Source organism: Pongo abelii, chromosome 18, assembly GCF_028885655.2.
Source record: "Pongo abelii isolate AG06213 chromosome 18, NHGRI_mPonAbe1-v2.0_pri, whole genome shotgun sequence".
Classification (NCBI taxonomy): domain Eukaryota; kingdom Metazoa; phylum Chordata; class Mammalia; order Primates; family Hominidae; genus Pongo; species Pongo abelii.
The window spans coordinates 30341896-30363970 of NC_072003.2; the positions used below are offsets into that span (position 1 = coordinate 30341896).

The 22075-nt window shown below is 50.6% G+C and overlaps 1 protein-coding gene across 2 annotated transcripts; it reads left to right on the forward strand.

Annotated features, from left to right (window-relative positions):
- Positions 1-3420: 3420 nt before the first annotated feature.
- On the forward strand, positions 3421-21792 carry KDM8 (lysine demethylase 8). 2 transcript variants are annotated; one of them, XM_002826263.3, is made up of 8 exons: positions 3421-3588; positions 10081-10609; positions 13612-13778; positions 14906-15038; positions 15980-16024; positions 19026-19175; positions 20417-20509; positions 20590-21792. In XM_002826263.3, the coding sequence occupies exons 2-8, from the start codon at positions 10112-10114 to the stop codon at positions 20752-20754; spliced, it is 1251 nt and encodes a 416-aa protein (XP_002826309.1). In that variant the 5' UTR covers positions 3421-3588; positions 10081-10111; the 3' UTR covers positions 20755-21792. The 2 variants fall into 2 exon arrangements, with proteins under 2 accessions (XP_002826309.1, XP_002826308.2); XM_002826262.4 differs by lacking the exon at positions 3421-3588 and adding an exon at positions 3630-4197.
- The last annotated feature ends 283 nt before the right edge of the window (positions 21793-22075 follow it).

A 22075-nucleotide genomic window follows, 5' to 3' on the forward strand; every position in this document is an offset into this window, starting at 1 on the left:
TTTGGCCCTTGCTGTGGTGCCTGTCTTGGCAAGTTGGAGATTCTAGTGCCTGCCCTACTGCAGTCTCTGTAGAGTAACTGCCCATCCACTGTCAAAACAAATTCAGATCTAGTAAAGAGTGGCTTTTCCCACCCCTATGTCCTGAATGGTATTGCCTAGGTTTTCTTCTACAGCTTTTATGGTTTTAGGTCTTACGTTTAAGTCTTTAATCCATCTTGAATTAATTTTTGTATAAGGTGTAAGAAAGAAATCCAGTTTCAGCTTTCTGCATATGGCTAGCTGGTTTTCGCAGCACCATTTATTAAATAGGGAATCCTTTCCCCATTGCTTGTTTTTGTCAGGTTTGTCAAAGATCAGATAGTTGTAGATGTGTGGTGCAATTTCTGAGGCCTCTGTTCTGTTCCGTTGGTCTATATATCTGTTTTGGTACCAGTACCATGCTGTTTTGGTTACTGTAGCCTTATAGTATAGTTTGAAGTCAGGTAGCATGATGCCTCCAGCTTTGTTCTTTTTGCTTAGGATTGTCTTGGCTATGCAGGCTCTTTTTTGGTTCCATATGAAGTTTAAAGTAGTTTTTTCCAATTCTGTGAAGAAAGTCAGTGGTAGCTTGATGGGGATAGCATTGAATCTATAAATTACTTTGGGCAGTATGGCCATTTTCATGATATTGATTCTTCCTATTCATGAGCCTGGAATGTTCTTCCATTTGTTTGTGTCCTCTTTTATTTCCTTGAGCAGTGGTTTGTAGTTCTCCTTGAAGAGGTCCTTCACATCCCTTTTAAGTCGGATTCCTAGGTATTTTATTGAATGGGAGCTCACTCATGATTTGGCTCTCTGTCTGTTATTGGTGTATAGGAATGCTTGTGATTTTTGTACATTCTACTATAAAGACACATGCACACGTATGTTTTTTGCAACACTGTTCACAATAGCAAAGTCTTGGAACCAACCCAAATGCCCATCAATGATAGACTGGATAAAGAAAATGTGGCACATATGCACCATGGAATACTATGCAGCCATAAAAAAGGATGAGTTCATGTCCTTTGCAAGGACATGGATGAAACTGGAAACCATCATTCTCAGCAAAGTAATACAAGAAGAGAAAACCAAACACCGCATGTCCTCACTCATAAATGAGAGTTGAACAATGAGGACACATAGACACAGGGAGGGGAACATCACACACCAGGGCCTGTCAGCGGGTAGGGGGCTGGGGGAGGGATAGCATTAGGAGAAATACCTAATGTAAATGACAAGTTGATGGGTGTAGCAAACCAACATGGCACATGTATACCTATGTAACAAACCTGCACGTTGTGCACATGTAACCCAAAACTTAAAGTATAATTTAAAAAAAAGAAAAAAGAAAAATCCTATTTGAAGGAAACAAACAAACAAACAAAAAAAAAGAAGAGTGGCTTTATTTGAAAGGATTATTGCAAGGGGCAGGAGGGACTATTATTTTCTTTTTTTTTTTGAGACGGAGTCTTGCTCTGTTGCCTAGGCTGGAGAGCAGTGGCATGATCTCGGCTCACTGCAAGCTCCGCCTCCTGGGTTCATACCATTCTCCTGCCTCAGCCTCCCCAGTAGCTGGGACTACAGGCGCCCGCGACCACACCCAGCTAATTTTTTGTATTTTTAGTAGAGACGGGGTTTCACCGTGTTAGCCAGGATGGTCTCAATCTCCTGACCTCGTGATCCACCCGCCTCAGCCTCCCAAAGTACTGGGATTACAGGCGTGAGCCACTGCGCCCAGCCAGGAGGGACTATTGTAACAGGGGAAGGGAGACTATTGCAAAAGAGAGTACGCTGTGGCCACTCGGGTTAGGACAAAAAGAGCTTTTCTTTTATAGGAAGAAGAAAACAAGGCTAGAAAGAACCTGGAAGTGGGGTGAAAGGGTGACATGAAGGGTTAGTAGATCAGAGAATATATCAACCTGAGGCCAGCCTATTCTGAGGAGGGGCTGTCTGCTGGCTCAGGCCCAGGATGAGCCAAAGTTCAGGGGCCTGGAGGAAGGAAAGAATCTTAACCAAAGTGGTTGACAAGTGTTTTATAAGGATTGATTAGTGGGACAAACAGTTCAGGTAATCACTTATAAGACAATGAATGAGAATTGGAGGGTCTGTGTCTTGTTTACCTGCTCTGACAGGTAAACAACGGGGATGGTGTCCTGGAGTCTTATCTAAGTTCTCTTGGGGGGTGGGGGGTGATTCTTTGCAGTAAACTTTTTTCCACAACACAAAAGGGTGAGAGCAATTCCTTTTATCTTTACTTTTTCCCAGGGACACAAGACTCAGGGAAAATTCAACATTGTCACTACTCAAGGGTGGTTACCTAGTGTAGCACATAACCATGAGGATTCTAAACCTGTGGCTGCTGAGTTCAAACACCAGCATCCCAGTGAGCCTGGTGGGTTAGGAGATCTTTCTGTGCTTTACTTGCTCCCTCCCTGATATGGTTTGTCTGTGTCCCCACCCAAATCTCATCTTGAATTGTAGCTCCCATAATTCCCACATGTTGTGGAAGGGCCCAGTGGGAGATAACTGAATGATAGGGGAGGTTCCCGCCATACTGTTCTCCTGGTAGTGAATAAGACTCATGAGATCTGATGGTTTTATAAGTGGTTTCCCTTTTCACTTGGTTGTCATTCTCTCGTCTTCCACCATGTAAAACGTGCCTTTCACCTTCCACCATGATTTTGAGGCCTCCCCAGCCATGTAGAACTGTGAATCCATTAAACCTTTTTGTTTGTAAATTGCCCAGTCTCAGGTATGTCTTTATCAGCAGCATGAAAGCGGACTAACATACTCCCTAAAATGGGGATGATCATGATCATTACAATAGCTACGATCTTCATATTTTTAAAGTATTTTAGCACAGTACCTAGAATCCACTAATCTATGAACTGATCTTGAGCAAGCCTGTTTCCTACTCAGACCCCAAGCTCAGTATGAACATAACTTTCCATGCCTCTGTGCAATGCTGCAAAAGGCCTGCATACTTGGGAGTCCACAGGAGAGTGTGCTCAAAACACAAAAGTCCCAGTGACCCCGCACCACTCAGCATCAAAGCAAAGGTGGCAGGAGTGTGTCCCCTGGCCACTTGCCTTCTCACTTGAACAGACTGTGGATGCAGCACTTGCTCGTGGGTAATTGTGGATCTGACTTTCCAAAAGTACAAGTATGTGGCCACTTTAATCACTGAGCCTCAGTTTCGCTCTCTGTAAGATAGAACTAATAATCCTAGCTGCAGGGATTAAATGGTGGATGCAAACAGCCTTGTACGAAGTTGTTATCTGTGCAGAGGAAAAAGCGGGTGTCACTAGCGTGGAAGGACCCAGAGGATACAGCCAAGCCTTTCTGTCTTCTCCATCCCCTGGCCTTTTAAACGGAAGTGGGGCGGGGCCACGGCATCGATCACTCGGCGCTCCTCCAGGCACTGCGTCGTGATCAGACGAGCGGTGAACGATCGATACTCCTATGCTAGCCTCTGACTCCTCAGGGGAGACAGCAGAGTGGTCGGACGAAACGCAACGAGTCGTCTCCAGCCCAAAGGCGACTCCACACCATCCCAGCTGAAGACAGGTTAGTCTGAGCAACTCGAGAGCGGAGTCAGCTCCATTTCCTCAAAAGTGGAGAGGCCGGGTTCAGAGGCATAAACCGCGCAGGCGTCATGTGAAGCAGCCAAGCGCGGCCTCGCTCGTGCGCCTTGGAAAGCCCCGAGGCTGGCTCGAATCGGCGCATGCGCTGTGAGAATGCAATTTAGCTCATCGCCGGCTTGTCCTGCCGGAGGGTAGAGGGAAAGGCTCCGCGCGTGCGTAGTGCTCGTCTTATGGCAGTGGTTTTGCGCATGCGTGAGGGCAGTCCCTTACTGCAGGCTGCTGTGCGCTTTAGCGGTTCTTGGCGTCGCTTTGGTGTAGCGTTAGTGCTCCTGTGCGGGTTTTATACTCTGCTGTGTGTGTGTCCGCTGCTTTTGGGCAAGTGTCCGCTGCTTTTGGGCAACCGTCCGCTGCTTTTGGGCAACCAGCCGCTGCCCCTGGGCCGCAGGGCCGGCTGGAAACGATTCCGCCGTCAGGTCCCAAATATGAGCCGCAAGAAATGCAGCCCCGGGGAAGGCGCTGAGGAGGGAAGGGGGTCTGAGGCCTCGGGGCTCAAGGCCAGTGCGGGTTACGGGGGACCCTCTGGGGCCTGCGTGTGTGGCTTCCCTAAGGAAAGGTGCTTGTAGCTCGGTAAGACTTAACGATGGGCATCGGTGCGTTTGCCAGCAACGGTAAGAATCGCCGTGCTCAGGAGGACTCGGGAGCAAGCCCGGGGTCAGGAGGTGCGCAGGCGTTGGGGCCACACGGACGACCCAAACACAAGACTGTGTGTCCCTTAGAGAGCCAGAGGGATCCTTGTGCCATGAATTAAAGCTTTCTGGAAAATGTTCCAAACTTCTCTGGGAAGTTTTACGAAGCTTTTTTTTTTGCACAAGTTTTGTGGAATACTGCCATAACATTGAAGAGATTAGAGAACTGGACTCCCTGTTCTTAGAAAGCCAGCTGTAGGCTGATCTGTCCTGGAAGCCCCCTTTGGGAGGCTTTCTCATGACCAGCATGGTGCTCGCAGAGTGCCCACCCTGAGACCCTCTGCAAATCACAGCGAGGCTCTCGGAGAGGCCATTTCACCCAACCACCTTAAAGAATACTCAGGGAGGTGCTTTAGAGGAGTTGATGTTTAAAAATAATGTAAGGCTGGGCGCAGTGGCTCACGCCTGTAATCCCAGCCCTTTGGGAGGCCGAGACAGGCCGATCACTTCAGGTCAGGAGTTCACAAGACCAGCCTGGCCAACATGGCGCGACCCCGTCTCCACTAAAAAAAAATTAGCTGAGTGTGGTGGTGCACACCTGTAATCCCAGCTGCTTGGGCGGCTGAGGCAGGAGAATTGCTTGAACCTGGGAAGTGGAGGTTGCAGTGAGCCAAGATTGGGCCAGTGCACTCCAGCCTGGGTGACAGAACGAGACTCCGTCTCAAAAACAATAATAAAAATAATTTGAGAGAATCCTAGGATGACAAGGCAGTGGCTTCCAAGAGGGATATATCCCATAACCTACCAGGAACCTACTTTGCCAGTTTGCATAGTGAATTCTGCCTGGATGGTGAATTTATAAAGTCCAGGCCTGAGTCTATTCCGGCTGTTTTAAACAGGTTATACTTGGCTCCTTTTTGCTTAGTACGACCAACAAGAAGCCTTTTATAAGATTCATTTTAGTCTTATTTATAAATCCAGGAGAAAAACCACTCAGAGGTTAGCACATAACAACCTATATTCTGACCTTCTGTGCAAGATCATTTCATACACCAGCAGACAAGACTTTATGTAAGGAGCATTTAGGGGCTGAATCAAGTCCACTCAAAAGCTGTTTTATGCAACCCACACTTGATCTCCCCCTGAAAGCTGTTCCAGGTTATGAGGCCAGTTCACAAAGCCCCGACATAAGCCCACTCAAGCTGTTTCTATACCTGACCGCCCCCCTCCCCACAAAAATAAATTAATAAAGCCTTCTCTGGGCTGGGCGTGACAGCTCACGCCTGTAATCCGAGCACTTTGGGAAGCTGAGCAGATCACCTGAGCTCAGGAGTTCAAAACCAGCCTGGGCAACAGGGTGAAACCCCGTCTCTACTAAAAATAGAAAAACTAGCCGGGCACAGTGACGGGCACCTGTAATCCCAGCTACTCAGGAGGCAGAGGCAGGAGAATTGCTTGAACTTGGGAGGCAGAGGTTGCAGTGAGCCAGGATCGCACCATTGCACTCCAGGCTGAGTGACAGAGCAAGACTCTGTCTCAAAAAATAAAAATAAAAAAAACTTCTGTGATCAACAAGAGGTCTTTGAAGGCCAATACCTGTTGAGCTTTGGGAGACTGACTTGTAAAGTGAACATACGAGGCCACTCAGGCTTTTTCATTTGGCCCACATTTGGGTTATGGTAGGTGTCAGTTTGCCTGGAATAACACCAGTTTTTTACTGATGCAGACATAAATATTAATAGCATCTTGGTTTGGATGACCCACCTATACCTGGCCACTAGAAGGCTATCTGTACAACTCCCAATAAACCCTCTTATGTGCATCTCTTGAAAGCCAGTCTGTGGCACCACTCAAAGACTGCTTCACACATCTTTTTTCTTCTTGCAGGGAACTGGCAAGTCACACATCTTATTCTTGACTCCCTCCTTTGGAAGCCTGTTTGTTTAATGTAAGCCTTTTGTGTGCGTGTGCTTTTTTTTTTTTCGGGAGGGACAGAGTCTTGCTCTGTCACCCAGGCTGGAGTGCGGTGGCTAGATCTCAGCTCACCCCAACCTCTGCCTCCCGGGTTCAAGCAATTCTCCTACCTCAGCCTCCCGAGTAGCTGGGATTACAGGCGTGGACCACCACGCTGGCTAATTTTTGTATTTTTAGTAGAGATGGGTTTTCACCATGTTGGCCAGGCTGGTCTCGAGCTCCTGACCTCAGGTGATCCACCCTCCTCAGCCTCCCAAAGTGCTAGGATGACAGGCGTGAGCAACTGCACGTGGCCTTAATATAAGACTTTATAAAACAGCAATTCAGTGAGGGGTTCTGGGAAGCCAACCAATAAAGCCAGGCCATAAGGCTACTCTGCCTAGTCCTTTCCTCTAGAAAACCGCTTGATACAACAAGAAGCCTTTTTATCAGACCAGTATGTGGGAAATGCCGGAAGGCTGATGAGCCTGGACCTGAGGCCATTCAGAAAGGCAGTGACCTGTAGCTCGCACCTGACCTTCCCAGGAGGGCCATCTCAAGTGGTTGGTGGTGTAAAGGCTGCTTCTCACAGCCCATGAGGCCAGCGACCCTGGAAGATTATTTCATACAGCCAACAAGACAGTGTTTCCCCAGCCAGACCAAGACTCCTTCTGTAAGGCCATTTTGCATGGCTAACAGGAGCCAATGTGAGGCTTCTCTCAGGGGGGTAGATGGACACAACAAACAACACTTTCCTGGCACAATGAAGGAACCACAGATCGATTTGTAAAACTAAGACAAAATCTGACTTCACCTGGTCCTTAGACAAGCCCCCATCTATAGGAAGGCCAGTTTTTAAAACAAGTTATAAGGGCCGGGCGTGGTGGCTCACACCTGTAATCCCGGCACTTTAGGAGGCTGAGGTGGGTGGATCACTTGTGGTCAGGAGTTGGAGACCAGCCTGGCCAACATGGCGAAACTCCGTCTCTACTAAAAATACAAAAATTAGTCGGGCGTGATGGCACGCGTGCCTGTGGTCCCAGCTACTCAGAGGCTGAGGCAGGAGAATTGCTTGAACCTGGGAGGCGGAGATTGCAGTGAGCCGAGATCGCGTCACTGCACTCCAGACTGGGTGACAGAGCAAGACTCCATCTCACAAAACCGCTTTGGAAGACTGTTTCCTATACCAGGATGTGGCTGTTTGATATGGCAACTACATAAAAGGCCAAATCATGAGAGGTTTGGGGAAGCCTACGCAACAAGGCAGAACACTGATGCGGCCAGAATGCCGCTTCACCATGCTGCCAACATAAGGCCTTGTAGGAGGCTATAGTTTTATTTTATTTTTTGAAACAGGGTCTTATTCTGTCACCCAGATGGGAGTGCAGAGGCACAAACACGGTTCACTTGCAGCCTTAAACTCCTGAGCTCAAGCAATGTTCCTGCTTCAGCCCCCGGAGTAGCTGAGGCTACAGGCGTGTGCCACCACGGCCAGCTAACTAATTTTTTAATTTTTTTTAGAGACAGGGTCTTTACATGTTGCCCAGGCTGGTCTCGAATTCTTGGGCTCAAGCAGTCCTCCTGTTTCAGACTCCCAAGTAGCTGGGATTATAGGTGCCCTGCTGGGGGATAGTGTATAATAATCTTGAGGCCTTTGGGGAGGCCATTTCAAGTGGCTTATACAGAGGCAATCTGAAATGCCATTTTGAAAACACACAGCCATCCTGAAGCCTCTGTCTCTGGAAAACCATCATATATTGTCAACATAAGTATCTCTGAAGGCCTTTTGATAAGGCTGTTCATTGAAGAACTCTGCATTAAAGAATAATCATAAGGCTATTTCATGTGGCCAAGGGCAGATAGTTTTGTACAGCCAACTCACACTATTAGGAGGCCATCTTTCCCAGAAGGCTGTGTCCATTGGCCTTCAATATGAGGTCTCTAAGGCCAATTTGCAAAGTAGCAGATAGGCTGCCTATGAAGACCAAATGTGAGGCCACCCTGGGAGGCCAGGTGACAAAGCAGCACACGGGGCCACTGGGGGAACCTGGCTACAAAGCCGCACACCTGAGGCCACCTTGAGAAGTTGGCTTGGTAAGGCTGATAGGCGCCCTGTGAGGGGCCATTTTATAAGGTCACCCTGAAACACCAATTTACAAAGCCTATAATCTGCATTGCAGGGAACAGGTTTATAGCCCATTTGAAACCCTCTGGGAGGCTGTTTTCTAAGGCCATCAAGAGACAGGTTTACAAAGCTGGTACGTAGAGCCCCAGTGGAAGCCATTTTTATAGTAAGGCAATAAATGGTCTCCTGGGAGGCCTTTCCACTGGCCTTTATGAGAAGCCAGGATATGAGGCCCCTGAGGTCTTTTAGATGCTCAAGATGAGACTTCTCCATGTTGCTATATAAGATTCATGTAAGCCACACAGGGGATGAGCCAGGAGGCTACCCAGGGAGGCCAGGGATGGGCCCATGTGGTGTCTTGTGCTGGCCTAATGGATAAGTCCATGCTGGAAATTGGACTGTGAAACACTCCAAGAAGGCTGTGAATGAGGCCAACACAAGCCTTCTAGGAGGCTAGAGGTAGAACCCACCCTGGCAGGCTGGGGCTCTCTGAGTCCTACCATACCCTGAGCTTGCTAGAAAGAATGTTCATTGTGAACCAAGGACGGAAATGATCTCATTGTGAGCTCAGCCCTGTGGATACAAAGTCCAAAGAGCTCACCCTTGAAGGCAATGAGTGTTCTGGGCAGACACTGCCACTCACTGTGTAGTTTGGGACAAATTGCTTCACCTCAAAATCTCAGTTTATTCATCTGTAAAACTCCCATCACAGGATTGCAGGGGACGTGTTAATCTGTGTCAAGCATGCAGCATTGACATGGCACACAGGAGAGGGTGCTGAGATCGGCCGGAATTTAAGCCCTGCTTCTGCACAAATGATTGACCGTAGGCCTCAGGGCAAGTCACTTCATTTTTGTTTTTTTTTTTTAATTTGAGACAGGATCTTGCTCTGTCACCCAGGCTGGTGGCATGATCTCGGCTTACTGCAACCTTTGCCCCCAGGCTTAAGTGATCCCACCACCTTTAGTCTCCCGAGTAGCTGGGACCACAGGCATGTACCGCCATGCCCAACTAATTTTTGTATTTTTTGTAGAGATGGGGTCTTGCCATGTTGGCCAGGCTGGTTTTGAATTCCTGAGCTCAAGCAATCCAATTGCCTCGGCCTCCCAAAGTGCTGGGATTACAGGCGTGAGCCACCATGCCGGCCTCCTCGAATACTCTTCAAAGTCTGGCACTCCTGAGTGACTGCCATGAGGCAGACTCTGCTTTTAGGTTCTGCGGAAACGTAGGGGAGAGCTACGTTCTTGCCCTGGTGGAGCTGGCAGTGCAGTGTTGGATAGACACACATGTAAGCAGGTGTTTTCATACATCCTGACAAGTACTGTAAGAGAAGCTCAAGGGCTGCAGGAACACAGAACACTGTTGGAGAGTCTTGGCAGGCCTCACATAGGGATATTTAAGATGGGCCTTAAAGATTGGATAGGAGTTGGCCAGGCAGCGGAGGGGTATGGGAGGCACTGCAGATGAGGACAATACACGTTCCTTTCTGAACAGACATTTATCCAGTGCTTGCTAAGTACCAGGTGTTGCAACAGGCCCTGGAGATACAGCGGTGACCTCAGACAGATGAGGGCCCTGCCCTCCAGAGCTTCTGCCCAACAGAGAAGACCGCTGTTGAATAATCCTCGCAGAAGAGATGCAGGAAGCTGCGGGAATGCACAGGGGATCAGGTCTGTCCTGGTGTCTAACTTGTTTCTCTCCACCTCCCCAGGCACGGGACTGAACCAGCTGGTGGTGGCCCAATGGCTGGAGACACCCACTGCCCCGCAGAGCCCCTGGCCAGAGAAGGCACTCTATGGGAGGCCCTCAGGGCGCTCCTGCCGCACAGTAAAGAAGACCTGAAGTTGGACCTCGGGGAGAAAGTGGAGAGGAGCATGGTGACGTTGTTGCAGCGAGCCACTGAGCTCTTCTACGAGGGCAGGAGGGACGAGTGTCTGCAGACCAGCGAGGTGATCCTGGACTACTCCTGGGAGAAGCTCAACACAGGCACGTGGCAGGACGTAGACAAAGACTGGCGCCGGGTCTACGCTATCGGCTGCCTCCTGAAAGCCCTGTGTCTGTGCCAGGCACCTGAGGATGCCAGCACTGTGGCCGCAGCCCTGCGGGTCTGTGACATGGGCCTGCTGATGGGGGCAGCCATCCTGGGGGACATCCTCCTTAAAGTCGCTGCCATCCTCCAGACACACCTCCCTGGAAAGAGGCCTGCCCATGGCTCCATCCCGGAGCAACCCTGCACAAAGGTATGTGGGGGAGATTGTCCCCAAGCACACTAGCCATCCAGCAACCCTGTTGTTCTAGAAATTCCGAGTCATCTCTCCCCTGGGGTGAGGCCTCGTGGCCTGCAACCCCTCTGGTGGAAAACAGCATCGCCATTGATTTTGGATTTCTGTTTGTTTTTGGAAGCAGCCTCCCGTTCTGTCACCCAGGCTGTAGTGCAGTAGTGCGATCTCGGCCCCTTTCAGCCTCCACTTCCTGGACTCAAGCAATCCTTCTGCCTCAGCCTCCTTAGTAGCTGGAATTATGGGTGCATGGCACCACACCCAGCTAATTTTTTTAGTTTCTTATTTATTTTTTACTTTTTGTAGAAATAGGGTCTCATGTTTCTCAGGCTAATCTGGAACTCCTGGCCTAAAGCAATCCTCCTGTCGTGGCCTCCCGAAGCACTGAGATTACAGGTGTGAGCCACCGTGCTCAGCCCCCATTGATTTTGGAAATGGAACAGCTCCATTCATTTTCTCTTTTTTTTTTTTTTTGCAAAGGCAGTGCCCTTTCAGCAGAGAGGCAGCAGAGAAACTTCGTGGTTCCTGAGGGAAACAGCTTAAAGCGATTGTGTGGGTGAGAGCTGCAGCCAGCAGCAGCCCGTTTCTTTCAGCTTCTTGGTGGGCTTGCTGAAGTCTCACCCAGGCGAGGCGATACCTCCGGCTGCTCCTGTCTCTCTGCTTCTGGGTTTGGATGAGATACTACAACTAGCTGATGTCTGTTTTGGGATCAATCTGTCCCACCCCTTGGGTCTATGTGCCTGTTCCAAAGAGCACCCCCAGGAACAGAGCATGGTTTACTCTGAAGGCTTCAGGTCCTGGTGCCGACACACAGGCCTCACTTACAACACACCCAAGCGAGTCACTTAACCTCCTTTGAGCCTCGGTTTCCTTGTCTGTAGAGTGGCAGAGTACTGACCCACAGAAAGAAATAACTAAGACTGTACTAGACACTCGGTAGTGGAATTATGGGATGTTTCTGACATTTTTCTAAATGCTTTGCTATGTTTTCCGAATTTCCTACAATGCATATTATTACTATTATTATTATTTTTTTATTTTTATTTTATTTTATTTTTTTTTTTTGAGACAGAGTCTCACTCTGTCACCCCGGCTGGAGTGCAGTGGCGCAATCTCAGCTCCCTGCAACCTCTGCCTCCCAGGTTCAAACAATTCTCCTGCCTCAGTCTCCCAAGTAGCTGGGATTATAGGCGCCCACCACCATGCCCAGCAATTTTTGTATTTTTAATAGAGACAGGGTTTCACCATGTTGGCCAGGCTTGTCTGGACCTCAGGGGATCCACCCACCTCAGCCTCCTAAGTGCTGGGATTACAGGTGTGAGCCACAAATTATTTTTATATAAGAAAAATGCAAGTGATTGACACTAAACACACATGCATGTAACCAAAATAAAAGAAAATCAAATAAAGGGAGAAGAAAAATTTTCAACAAATATGTCAGACAATGAATATCTCTATTACGTAAGGAATGGTACAAATCAATAGGGAAAAAATCTTGAGCCCCAGGAGGTAGAAGTCCAGGAACCTGAACAGACTGTTCACAAGAAGGAAATAGATCTGTTAAACAAATGTGCAGGAGAATGTTCAGCCTCACCTCTGATTAAAAAAATAAAAGAGAGAGATGCAAATAGCAAAACAGCATGTCATCTTTGGCTATTAAGTTAGCAAACAAGGCTTCATATGATACCCAGTGTTGCCAAGGGCACCATGTGGCCAAGGCATGGTGTGTGGGTTGCTTTTTTGTTTCATTTTTTTTACAGACAGGGTCTTGCCCAGTCACCCACGCTGGAGTGCAGTGGCACAATCATAACTCTCTGCAGGCGGTGCGTGGTGACTCACGCCTGTAATCCCAGCACTTTGGGAGGCCGAGGCCGGCAGATCACCTGCGGTCAGGAGTTCGAGACCAGCCTGGCCAACATGGTGAAACCTCATCTCTACTAAAAATACAAAAATTTGTCGGGCGTCCTGGCACACGCCTGTAATCCCAGCTACTCTGGAGGCTGAGGCAGGAGAATTGCTTGAACCTGAGGTGGAGGTTGTAGTGAGCCGAGATCATGCCACTGCACTCCAGCCTGGGCAACGGAGTGAGACTCGGTCTCAAAAAATAAATAAATAACAAAAAAATAAAATAAAACATAGCTCACTGCAGCCTCGACCTCCTAGGCTTAGGTGATTTCTCCCACCTCAGCTTCCCGAGTGGCTGGGACTACAGGCATGTACCACCACGCCGAGCTTTTTAAATTTTTTCTAGAGGCAGAGGTTTCTCTATGTTGCCCAGGCTTGTTTCAAACTCCTGGGCTCAAGCAGTCCTTCCACCTCGGTCTCCCAAAGTGCTGGGATTACAGGTATGAGCCACTGTGGCTGGCCATTTCCCAGCAGGTTCACACCTGTGGACACTGAGGCGCTCAAGCAGCAAGTAACTTACTCAGGTCACCCAGTTGGGAGATGGTTAAGTAAATGATGGTGCAGCCACTCCTAAGAAACTGCAAGGACCGGGTGGCCACCTGGAAACTGCTTTTGATAAATGATTGGAGGGGAGAGGCAGGGCTGCTGCTTCATCGTTGCTGTTACTCCCAGCGGGTCAGATATTTTGTGCGCGTGTGTGTGTGTGTGTGTGTGTGTGTGTGTGTGTTTCTGTAAGATGGGAAAAGAATATGTAGGAATGAGAAGACCTTAAGATGGTGAAGTTGGAGATAGTAAGTTTTCCTTTATTGCAGAATGTCTGTGAAAGCAGTTTATAATGAAACAAACATTTTTAATGAAATGGTTAAGAAAAAAACCACCTTGATCTCATGAGGAGCAAATAGTAATAGTAGCAGTAATAATAACAAACGTTGTCTATTGTTGTTACTGTACTCTTGACAGCTAAGCTCTCCTACCCCTGACACAGGTTCCTGGTAGAATATCTCCACTGTCAACTTCCTGAGGTGGTTGCTATTTTGTTCTGTTTTGATTTTAAACAGAAAGCAAGGGCGGACCATGGTTTGATTCCAGATGTGAAGTTAGAAACAACAGTCCCCCGGCTGCACCGTCCGTCCCTCCAGCATTTCAGGGAGCAGTTTTTGGTTCCAGGGAGGCCCGTGATCCTGAAAGGCGTGGCTGACCACTGGCCGTGCATGCAGAAGTGGAGGTGGGTGGTCACCGAGGGAGGTGAGGTCCCTTTTCCCATTTTAGCGTTCCCCAGGGCTCCCTGAATTCCTCCCGACCATCCGCAGGGAAATGCAGCCTTGCAGATGCTTCACTAGCAGCCCTTGACTGATTGCCAAGGGGTTAAAAAAGAGTGAAAAGTAAGGTGCTCTGAATTTATGCCGCAGGTTATGGGATTCTTACCTTCTACCTTGCTCTCCCTAAGCAGTTTTTTAATGAGTCCCTAAGTGGCAGTCCTAGGATGTGTCTGTTATGCAATTTTGCAGGATCCTAGCAATTTCAGACCATCTCAGGGGCCCTGAGGCTAAGCGCAGAAATAACCCAAGAGACAGCCCCTCTCTCTCTGAGGGAGTCTGTGGTCTCCTTGTGTTTGTTTCTAGTCCTTTCTCCGAATCATGATGGGGAGATCAGATCAGACAGCTGGAGCGTGGCTGTCATGCCGCGGCTCTGCATGAGTTTGGAAATAAGGAGGCATCTCTCCAGGAAGGTAGATAGAGTCAGCCTGTTTTGTGGTTTAGCGGAGGGAAGGGTACCCGCTGAGACATGTGGAGGAATTCTCATTGCAGGAGCTCTCCTCACAGCAAGGCTTCATTAAGCATTTTACTACACACCTGGCACTAGGACAGGTGTTATCACCACCCCCATTCTGTAAATGGGGATCAAGGACTCAGGTTCAGTAACCTGCGGCAGATCCCCTGGCCTGTAACTGATGAGGCCTGGAATCAGTCCCAGGCTAGATGGCAGAGTCCAGGAGACTGCCACCTGCCGCACTGCCCACTGTTTGTTCAAAGGTTTCTCAGCTTAGGGACAAAATGAGCCAAGAAAGAAGTGAGGAGGCCGTTGGCAAGCAGGGAACTAGAGCAGCCCAGCCAACCAGACTGGCCGGCCCAATCTGCAAAGCTGCACAGCACTGTGTATGAGCCACACAGCCTTGAACAGGGAGCCCCGCCTCTCCATGCCAGTTTCCTCATCAGTGAAGCTGGGGATGACAGTCCTTGTCTCTGCACATGAGGTTTTCCGAGGATGAAAGGGGACCACATGCAAAGCACACTTAGTACTATGCCCAACAGATATTAGCAGTGACGATGCCAATGTGTGTCTTTCTGCTAGTTTGGAGTATATCCAAGAGATCGCTGGCTGCCGAACTGTCCCAGTGGAAGTTGGTTCAAGGTACACAGATGAGGAATGGTCCCAGACACTCATGACGGTCAACGAGTTCATCAGCAAATACATCGTGAATGAGGTACATCACGGGGACTGCTTTCCCCTAATACTTGCAAGGGAGAGAGCATAGTACATTTAGGCAATAACCCTCCATGTGTTGTAATGGGAGGTTTTGGAGGAGCCAGTCTGTAAGTCTGTGGTCGGAGGGATGACCACAGCGAGGAAGGCAGGCTGCTCGGCCAGCAGACATGAGGGATTCATGTCAGGTCCTTTTTAATGGGCAGGGGAGTATAATTCAGTGGGTTTTTAGCCTATTGCAAAAGTTGGACAGCTAAGTCAAGAGTATGTGTATTTAAAATTTTAATAGCAGCCAGGCGTGGTGGCTCACACCTGTAATCCCAGCACTTTGGGAGGCTGAGGCAGGCGGATCACTTGAGCCCAGGAGTTCAAGACCAGCCTAGGAAACATAGTGAAACCCTGTCTCTATAAAAAACATAAAAATTATCTGGGTGTAGTGGTGTGTGCCTGTAATCCCAGCTACTCAAGAGGCTGAGGTGGGGCAAATTGCTTGAGCCCAGGAGGCAGAGGTTGCAGTGAGCCAAGATCAGGCCACTGCATTCCAGCTTGGACAATAGAACCAGGCCCTGTCAAAATTAGGACAGGACAGAACAGGATGGGACAATTTATTTTTCCCAAAAGTTCAATCACTTATACTTTCACCAGTAATTAACACAAGGGTCCGTTTTCTTACATCTTTGTCTGCACTGTTTGTTGCCATTTTATGAAAGTGTTTGCCAATCAGATGGATGAGATCAGTGCTTTAGAAACTGGGTACCCCAGTGCTGGAGAGGTTCTTTGAAGCTGCCCTAGGGCCTCTAAGGGTTGGAGAGGACCACTCAGGATGGAGTGGAAGGGTGGTGGGGGCTGGGGCTGGGGCCAGCTGGATAGCAGCAGCAGGAGGGCATCTGTCACGATTAACTGGGCTTTCTGTGTCGCCTCTGGTTTTCCCTGGTGGATTAGCCAAGGGACGTCGGATACCTTGCTCAGCACCAGCTCTTTGACCAGGTAAGTCTGAGGCCACGCTCCTCTGTCCCTCACCGTCTCACCTTCCCCTCTCCTCCCGTCCTGGGCTCAGTGCGGCTGGAGGAGTGGGCATGAGTAGGAGGGAGGCAGCAGGGTAGGCTGGGAAGTCGACAGGACGTGGGTGACGAGGAGCCATTTTCCTAAAGTGACAGGAAACACTGGGGGGGTCGCCAGTGCCCCGAGGATTGCAGGGGCCGCTGTTCAGAGATGAAGGGAGCAGTTGTCGGAGCGGGTGGCTGGCTGGGCTGTTGCTGTGGTGCAAGGAGAGGTGATGCTGGCAGGTGGAGCAGTTCAAAACAGGTGTGAACCACTGAGCCCTGGACGTGGGTGGATGTGTGGGGGAGGGAGGGAAGATGGGGGAAGATGCCCAGATTCAGGACCCCAAAACACTAAACAGATGGAGCTGGGGCGCCTAGGAGGGACCTGACTGGCGTGGTGTCTGCCAGGAGTGCCCAGGGAGGCAGCACTTGGCAGGATTCAAGGATAGAGCCAGGTGTGTGCCCTGAACGTGGAAGACTTGAGTCAGTCAGGGTCAGGGCTACAGCCATGGGTGGGCTGGGGCCACACCTCTGTAGCCTTTGCAGTGGGGCCCTGGGATACTGCTTAGCTGCTGTATCTACTGCTGAAGCCAGGACTGCCTCTCTGTCTCGATGGGGAATCCAGGGCCAGTAGGGGCTGTGCCAGGAGCCTTCATGCCGACATTAAAGGAGGCCGACGGTGTCTCTTCCCCAGGCCTCCCTATTAGGACTTGTGCATCCTGCGTCCTGTCCATGTCACTTGCTAAGTGAAGGAAAGGGGGATTCTAATTGATCAGGTCCCTACTGTGTGATCCCGAGACCCACCTTTCCCCTGACCCTGGTGATCCCGGGGGCATGGCCTCAGTGTGGGCTGGGGACCCTGGAAGCCATGGTTAACCTTGGCTCCCTATCCTGGAGCAGCTGTTTCATACTTTGTAGAACAGGAGGAGGAATATTTAGGAGTAGAAGGCCAAGTTCACAGTGACTTTCAAGATGAGCCAGGACTTGAAAGACATTTCGGGTAATGGAGGGCCGCCTGGGTGTTTACCTTGGGTCCCAGAGCTGAGTGTCCGCCATGCTGTGGAGAGGACCCTGGAGAAGTCCCAGCAGCCCACGCCCAGGTGTTATCATGCCGTGTGGCAAGGACAGTGTTATCATGCCGTGTGGCAAGGACAGGTAGAGAAGGAAACTTCTCTACCTACAGGACGCTCAGGGACTCCTACCAAATTCTTGTCCCAGAACCTCTTATTGACTTTTCTCCCAGGGACCCCATGTTCTAGAAGATTTTGGCCATCAGTTTAAGCCTGCCTCAATTATCAGTCACATCTCGGGAACACTGATTCCCTTCGGGTCTTTGCATCCTTGGCCAGTGAGTCTGATGACATGATCTGGTCAGCCAATCACCTTTCAGAAATCCTGATGATGTCATCAGGGACCAATCATAGTTTCTGCTCAGATTCCACAGGGCCAGTTCTGGTCAAAAGCAGCAGTGTCGGGTATTACCTTTGGGAGGAACCCCCCACAGCCCTGGGAGGGACCTCAGCTTGTGAACTTGTACTTCAGTCCTAATCAGCAGGCGCGGCTGCATTTCTGCACAGCTGATTTGAGACAGGTTCTTAAAGGTCTGAATAACAGTGTCTGGGACCAAGCTCCCTGCGGGGAGAACATTCCAGCTTTTCCTGGTACACACTGGTTTCTGAGCCAGCAGCCTGAAGTTAACGTCACTACTCCCGAAGGAATGGTAGTGTCTCCCTGCAGGTGCCTTCAGGCTGGGGAGCAGTGACTCTAAAAAGACCTGCGTCCCTCTGGCAACCTTGTTTTCATGCCTCTGAAGTTTGAAAAATGCCACCGGGTCCAACCAGGGTCCTGTGAAGAACCCTGGGGTTCTTGGTGGCCTGGGGGGTGTGGGCTGGTGGCCTGCTCTGGTGGGTTCAACCCCGGAGGTAACTGAGGTGCCTGCTAAGGGTCTGGATAGGAAGTGGACTTAGAGTGAGTGTGTTTTCACTCTGAGACCCTGGCTTTGTCTAAAGGAGGCCAGGGCCGTGTGCAGTGGCTCACACCTGTAGTCCCAACACTTCGGGAGGCCAAGCAGGACCAGCCTGGACAACATAGCAAGACCCCATCTCTACAAAAATAAAATTAGCCAGGCATGGTGGCATGCTCCTGTGGTCCCAGAAACTCAGGAGGCTGAGGCAGGAGGATCGCTTAGACCCTGCAGGTTGAGGCTACAGTGAGCCGTGATGGCACCACTGCACTCCGGACTGGGTGACAGAACAAGACTGTCTTTGAAAAAAAAAAAATTACAATAAATAAATAAAGGAGGCCAGGCCACCGCAGCCCTGCCCCACCGTGAACATCCAAGATCGCCTGATGTGTGGCATATAACTCTGTCGGAGGCCATGGGGAGCCGCCCCACCCTTACTGCATCATATAAAGCTCAGAGCACAGACCCAGGCCCACACCTGCCGTTCTTGTCAGGCAGTTTCTCTTCTCTGCCCAGCCTGTTTCTGCCAGGTATGGCAACAAATCCTCTGTGCCTACCCTGGCTTTTAAAACTAGGACAGCGAGGGCCGGGTGCAGTGGCTCACGCCTGTAATCCCAGTACTTTGGGAGGCCGAGGCGGGTGGATCAATTAAGTCCAGGAGTTTGAGAGCAGCCTATGCAACATAGCGAAACCCTGTCTCTACAAAAATAAAAATAAAAAAAAATTAGCCGGGTGTGGTGCATGCTTGTAGTCCCAGCTACTAGGGAGGCTGAGGTGGGAGGATCACTTGAGCCCAGGAGGCAGAGGCTGCAGGGAGCTGAGATCACGCCACCGCACTGCAGCCTGAGAAACAGAGCCAGACCCTGTCTCAAACACACACACATAATGGATATAGGTATGTGTTTCTGACTCTTCGTTGGCCTCCGGGTTGTGGTGTCCCCGGCCAGATCCCCATCTCTCGTGTCTGCTCTGCCACCCACAGATCCCGGAGCTGAAGCAGGACATCAGCATCCCCGACTACTGCAGCCTGGGCGATGGGGAGGAGGAGGAGATCACCATCAATGCCTGGTTTGGTCCCCAGGGAACCGTCTCCCCACTACATCAGGATCCCCAGCAAAACTTCCTAGTCCAGGTTGGAGCTGCAGCTGGAATAGTGGCCTCCTATCTCCTCCTGGCCCGGACACCTGGCCGGCCACATTCTCTGCCTTTAAACACCGGGCTCTTAAAAAGAAACAAGCACTGAAGGGGATGAGGACAAAAATATAAAACAAACTCACAAACGGCCCCAGGCCCGGGAAGGCCTCTGCAGTCGGCGCTTCCAGAAGCGGCTCCTCCTGCATGTGCTCCTCCCAAGATCCCTCACAGGGGAGCCCTCGGGAGAGGGAGCGAGTGCTGGTGTGGGTGCCTGCCACCCATCTGATCCAGACCAGCTTCCAAATAGGAGGCGGCAGGTTGGGGTGGAGTTTTCTCAATCACTGGGAGGTTTTTTCCTGAGACCCAGGCAGAGGAGCAGATGGGTTTGCTGCAAGGGGAGGCACCTGTCTACTGCTGTAAGACCACCTTGGTTTTCGCAGGCAAAGAGGTTTAATAAAGGAGAATATTCTCCTACCCCAGCAGACCAGTCCAGAGAGGCGGCCCAGGAGTGGGCTAAGAGCTGGCTTCGGGAGCCAGCCTGCCTGGTGCGGACAGCAGCCCTGCCACACCTCAGCTGTGTGAGCTTGGGCAGCTCATTTAATCTCTCTGTGCCTCAGTTTCCTCACCTGCAAAATGAGAGTGAAGATAAACCACCTCAGAGAGGATTAAACCAATTAACACATATAAAGCACTTAAGCAGTGCCTGGCACAGACAAGCGCCTAATAATTGTGGGCTCCAAAAATGAAGTTATATTTCAAAATGTATTTGGAAGAAAAACATACCTTAGGCCAAGTTTGGTGGTTCACACCTATAATCCCAGCACTTTGGGAGGCCAAGTCAGGAGGATCACTTGAGGCCAGGAGTTCAAGACCAGCCTGGGTAACACAGTGAAACCCAATCTCTACCAAAAATAAAAATACAAAAATCAGCTGGGTGTGGTGGGGCACACCTGTAGTCCCAACTGCTGGGGAGGCTGGGGCAGGAGGATCTCTGGAGGCCAGGAGGTCGAGACTGCAGTGAGCCTTGATCGCACCACTGCACTCCAGCCTGGATGACCGATTGAGACCCTGTCTCTAAAAAAATAGAAAAGCATACACGTGGAACTGTAAGCATGTGTGTGGTGGGGAAGGGCAGGCTGGGCCCAGGGAGCAGCATGTGGAAGGGCACAGAGGCCAGAGTGGGCTTGGGGCAGCAGCGGAGCAAGGCCACCAGCTGACTGTCAGGGTCTCTCTTCCCAGGTGATGGGGAGGAAGTACATCCGGCTGTATTCCCCGCAGGAGTCAGGGGCTCTGTACCCTCATGACACGCACCTTCTCCATAACACGAGCCAGGTGGGCACTGGGGATCTGGGGTGACATTGCAGGTTCTCCCCACTGCCCCTGGAGATGATGACGTCCCTTGCTTTCTTCAGGTTGACGTGGAGAATCCCGACCTGGAGAAGTTCCCCAAGTTTGCCAAGGCCCCATTCCTGTCCTGCATCCTGTCTCCTGGAGAGATCCTGTTCATCCCGGTGAAATACTGGCATTACGTGCGGGCTCTGGATTTGAGCTTCTCGGTCAGCTTCTGGTGGTCGTAGCCAGGATAGGAGCTGAAAGGGCCTGACATGCAGACAGCATTCATCTGTTCACTAATTTCCTGGGTCCTGGAATCTATAGAGACAAGCAGGACTGAACCTGTGTCCTGAAGAGCCTTCACTGCCCAGTGGCAGCCCTGGGGGGCTGAGCTCCAGCACTGGACAGGCACAGAGCGGGGGCTGCTCAGGAAGGAGCATACTCCAGGCCAGGGGTGCATGGCAGAGGAAGGTGGGGAGAACCCAGAAGGACATTGCAGGCAGACAGCCTGCATGGGGACTCTGGCATCAGAAAGCCTAATGTTTTTGGGAAACGGGTGGGTCACACGGGCAGGGGTGAAACGTGGGCTCTGAGGTTGGCTACTTGATTCAAACCCGGCCGCACTGCGTACCTGCTATGTGACTTGGCCAGGATCCCTCACTTTGATGTGCCCATATGGAAAAGAGGGCAAGGCCAGTCCTCACTGCCGAGGGCCAAGAAGGCGGTGCTGAGCCCCTGCTACTGCATGAACCTTAGCCGCTGTCACTGATCCCAATTACTCTGATCCTTTTGCCCTTCCTTCCCATAACGGCCTGCTGGATGCTACAGCCTGAATACTGGAGAGAGCTGGGTATTGCCCAGGTCACAGGAGAGAGTCTGTAGAGACCTGCACAGGAGCCCCGACCCCTGCTGAGCAGCGGGAGCTTTCTGTCATCCCCATGGCTCAAGGATAACCTACCTGCCTGCAGAGAAGTGCGAAGGTCTTGCTGGATGACTCTTCACCCTCACTCACTCAGGAGCAGGCTCCCAAGTGAAGAAACCACCGAACCATCACCAGCTCCTAGAAGCCTCCCTCCCACCACCTTCTAGTCACCATCCCCCAGAAGTAATGACTCTCAAACCTGGGGGATTTGAGGCCAGGGGGAGAGCCAGGCTCTATGCTTTCTGTAATTGTGTCTTGTTTGTGTGCACGCAGGTTTGTTTTATGTTTTGGCCATTAAGATTTTCCCCAGCCCACTGTTTTTTGTTTTTTAAACTAAATAGAGATGGGATCTTGCTATGTTGCCCAGGCTGGTCTTGAACTTCTGGGCTTAAGCGATCCTCCCACCTTGGCCTCCCAAAGTGCTGGGGTTACAGGTGTGAGCCACAAGCCAGCCTTGGCTTCTTTCTTCCCCCGTCTAAGATAGGCCTGGGGAAAAGAGCCCTGAGGGTTGAGCTACCATCCTGCCAGCATCCTGCCACTGGCTCAGCTGCTTGTCTTTTAGCCAAAAATCAAGCAGCCCCAGGCAGGATTCTGGTTGGCCAGGGGGTAGCTACCCTGGGGTAACTAGAAGGGGGATGGGAAGG

Bases quoted from the DNA above. Each gene is read 5' to 3' on its own strand.
- KDM8 (XM_002826262.4), top strand. From the start codon at position 3,836: ATGGCAGTGGTTTTGCGCATGCGTGAGGGCAGTCCCTTACTGCAGGCT. The intron at 10,610-13,611 runs GTATGTGGGGGA...GATTTTAAACAG, and splicing joins CGGAGCAACCCTGCACAAAG to AAAGCAAGGGCGGACCATGG. The intron at 19,176-20,416 runs GTTGGAGCTGCA...CTCTCTTCCCAG, and splicing joins AGCAAAACTTCCTAGTCCAG to GTGATGGGGAGGAAGTACAT.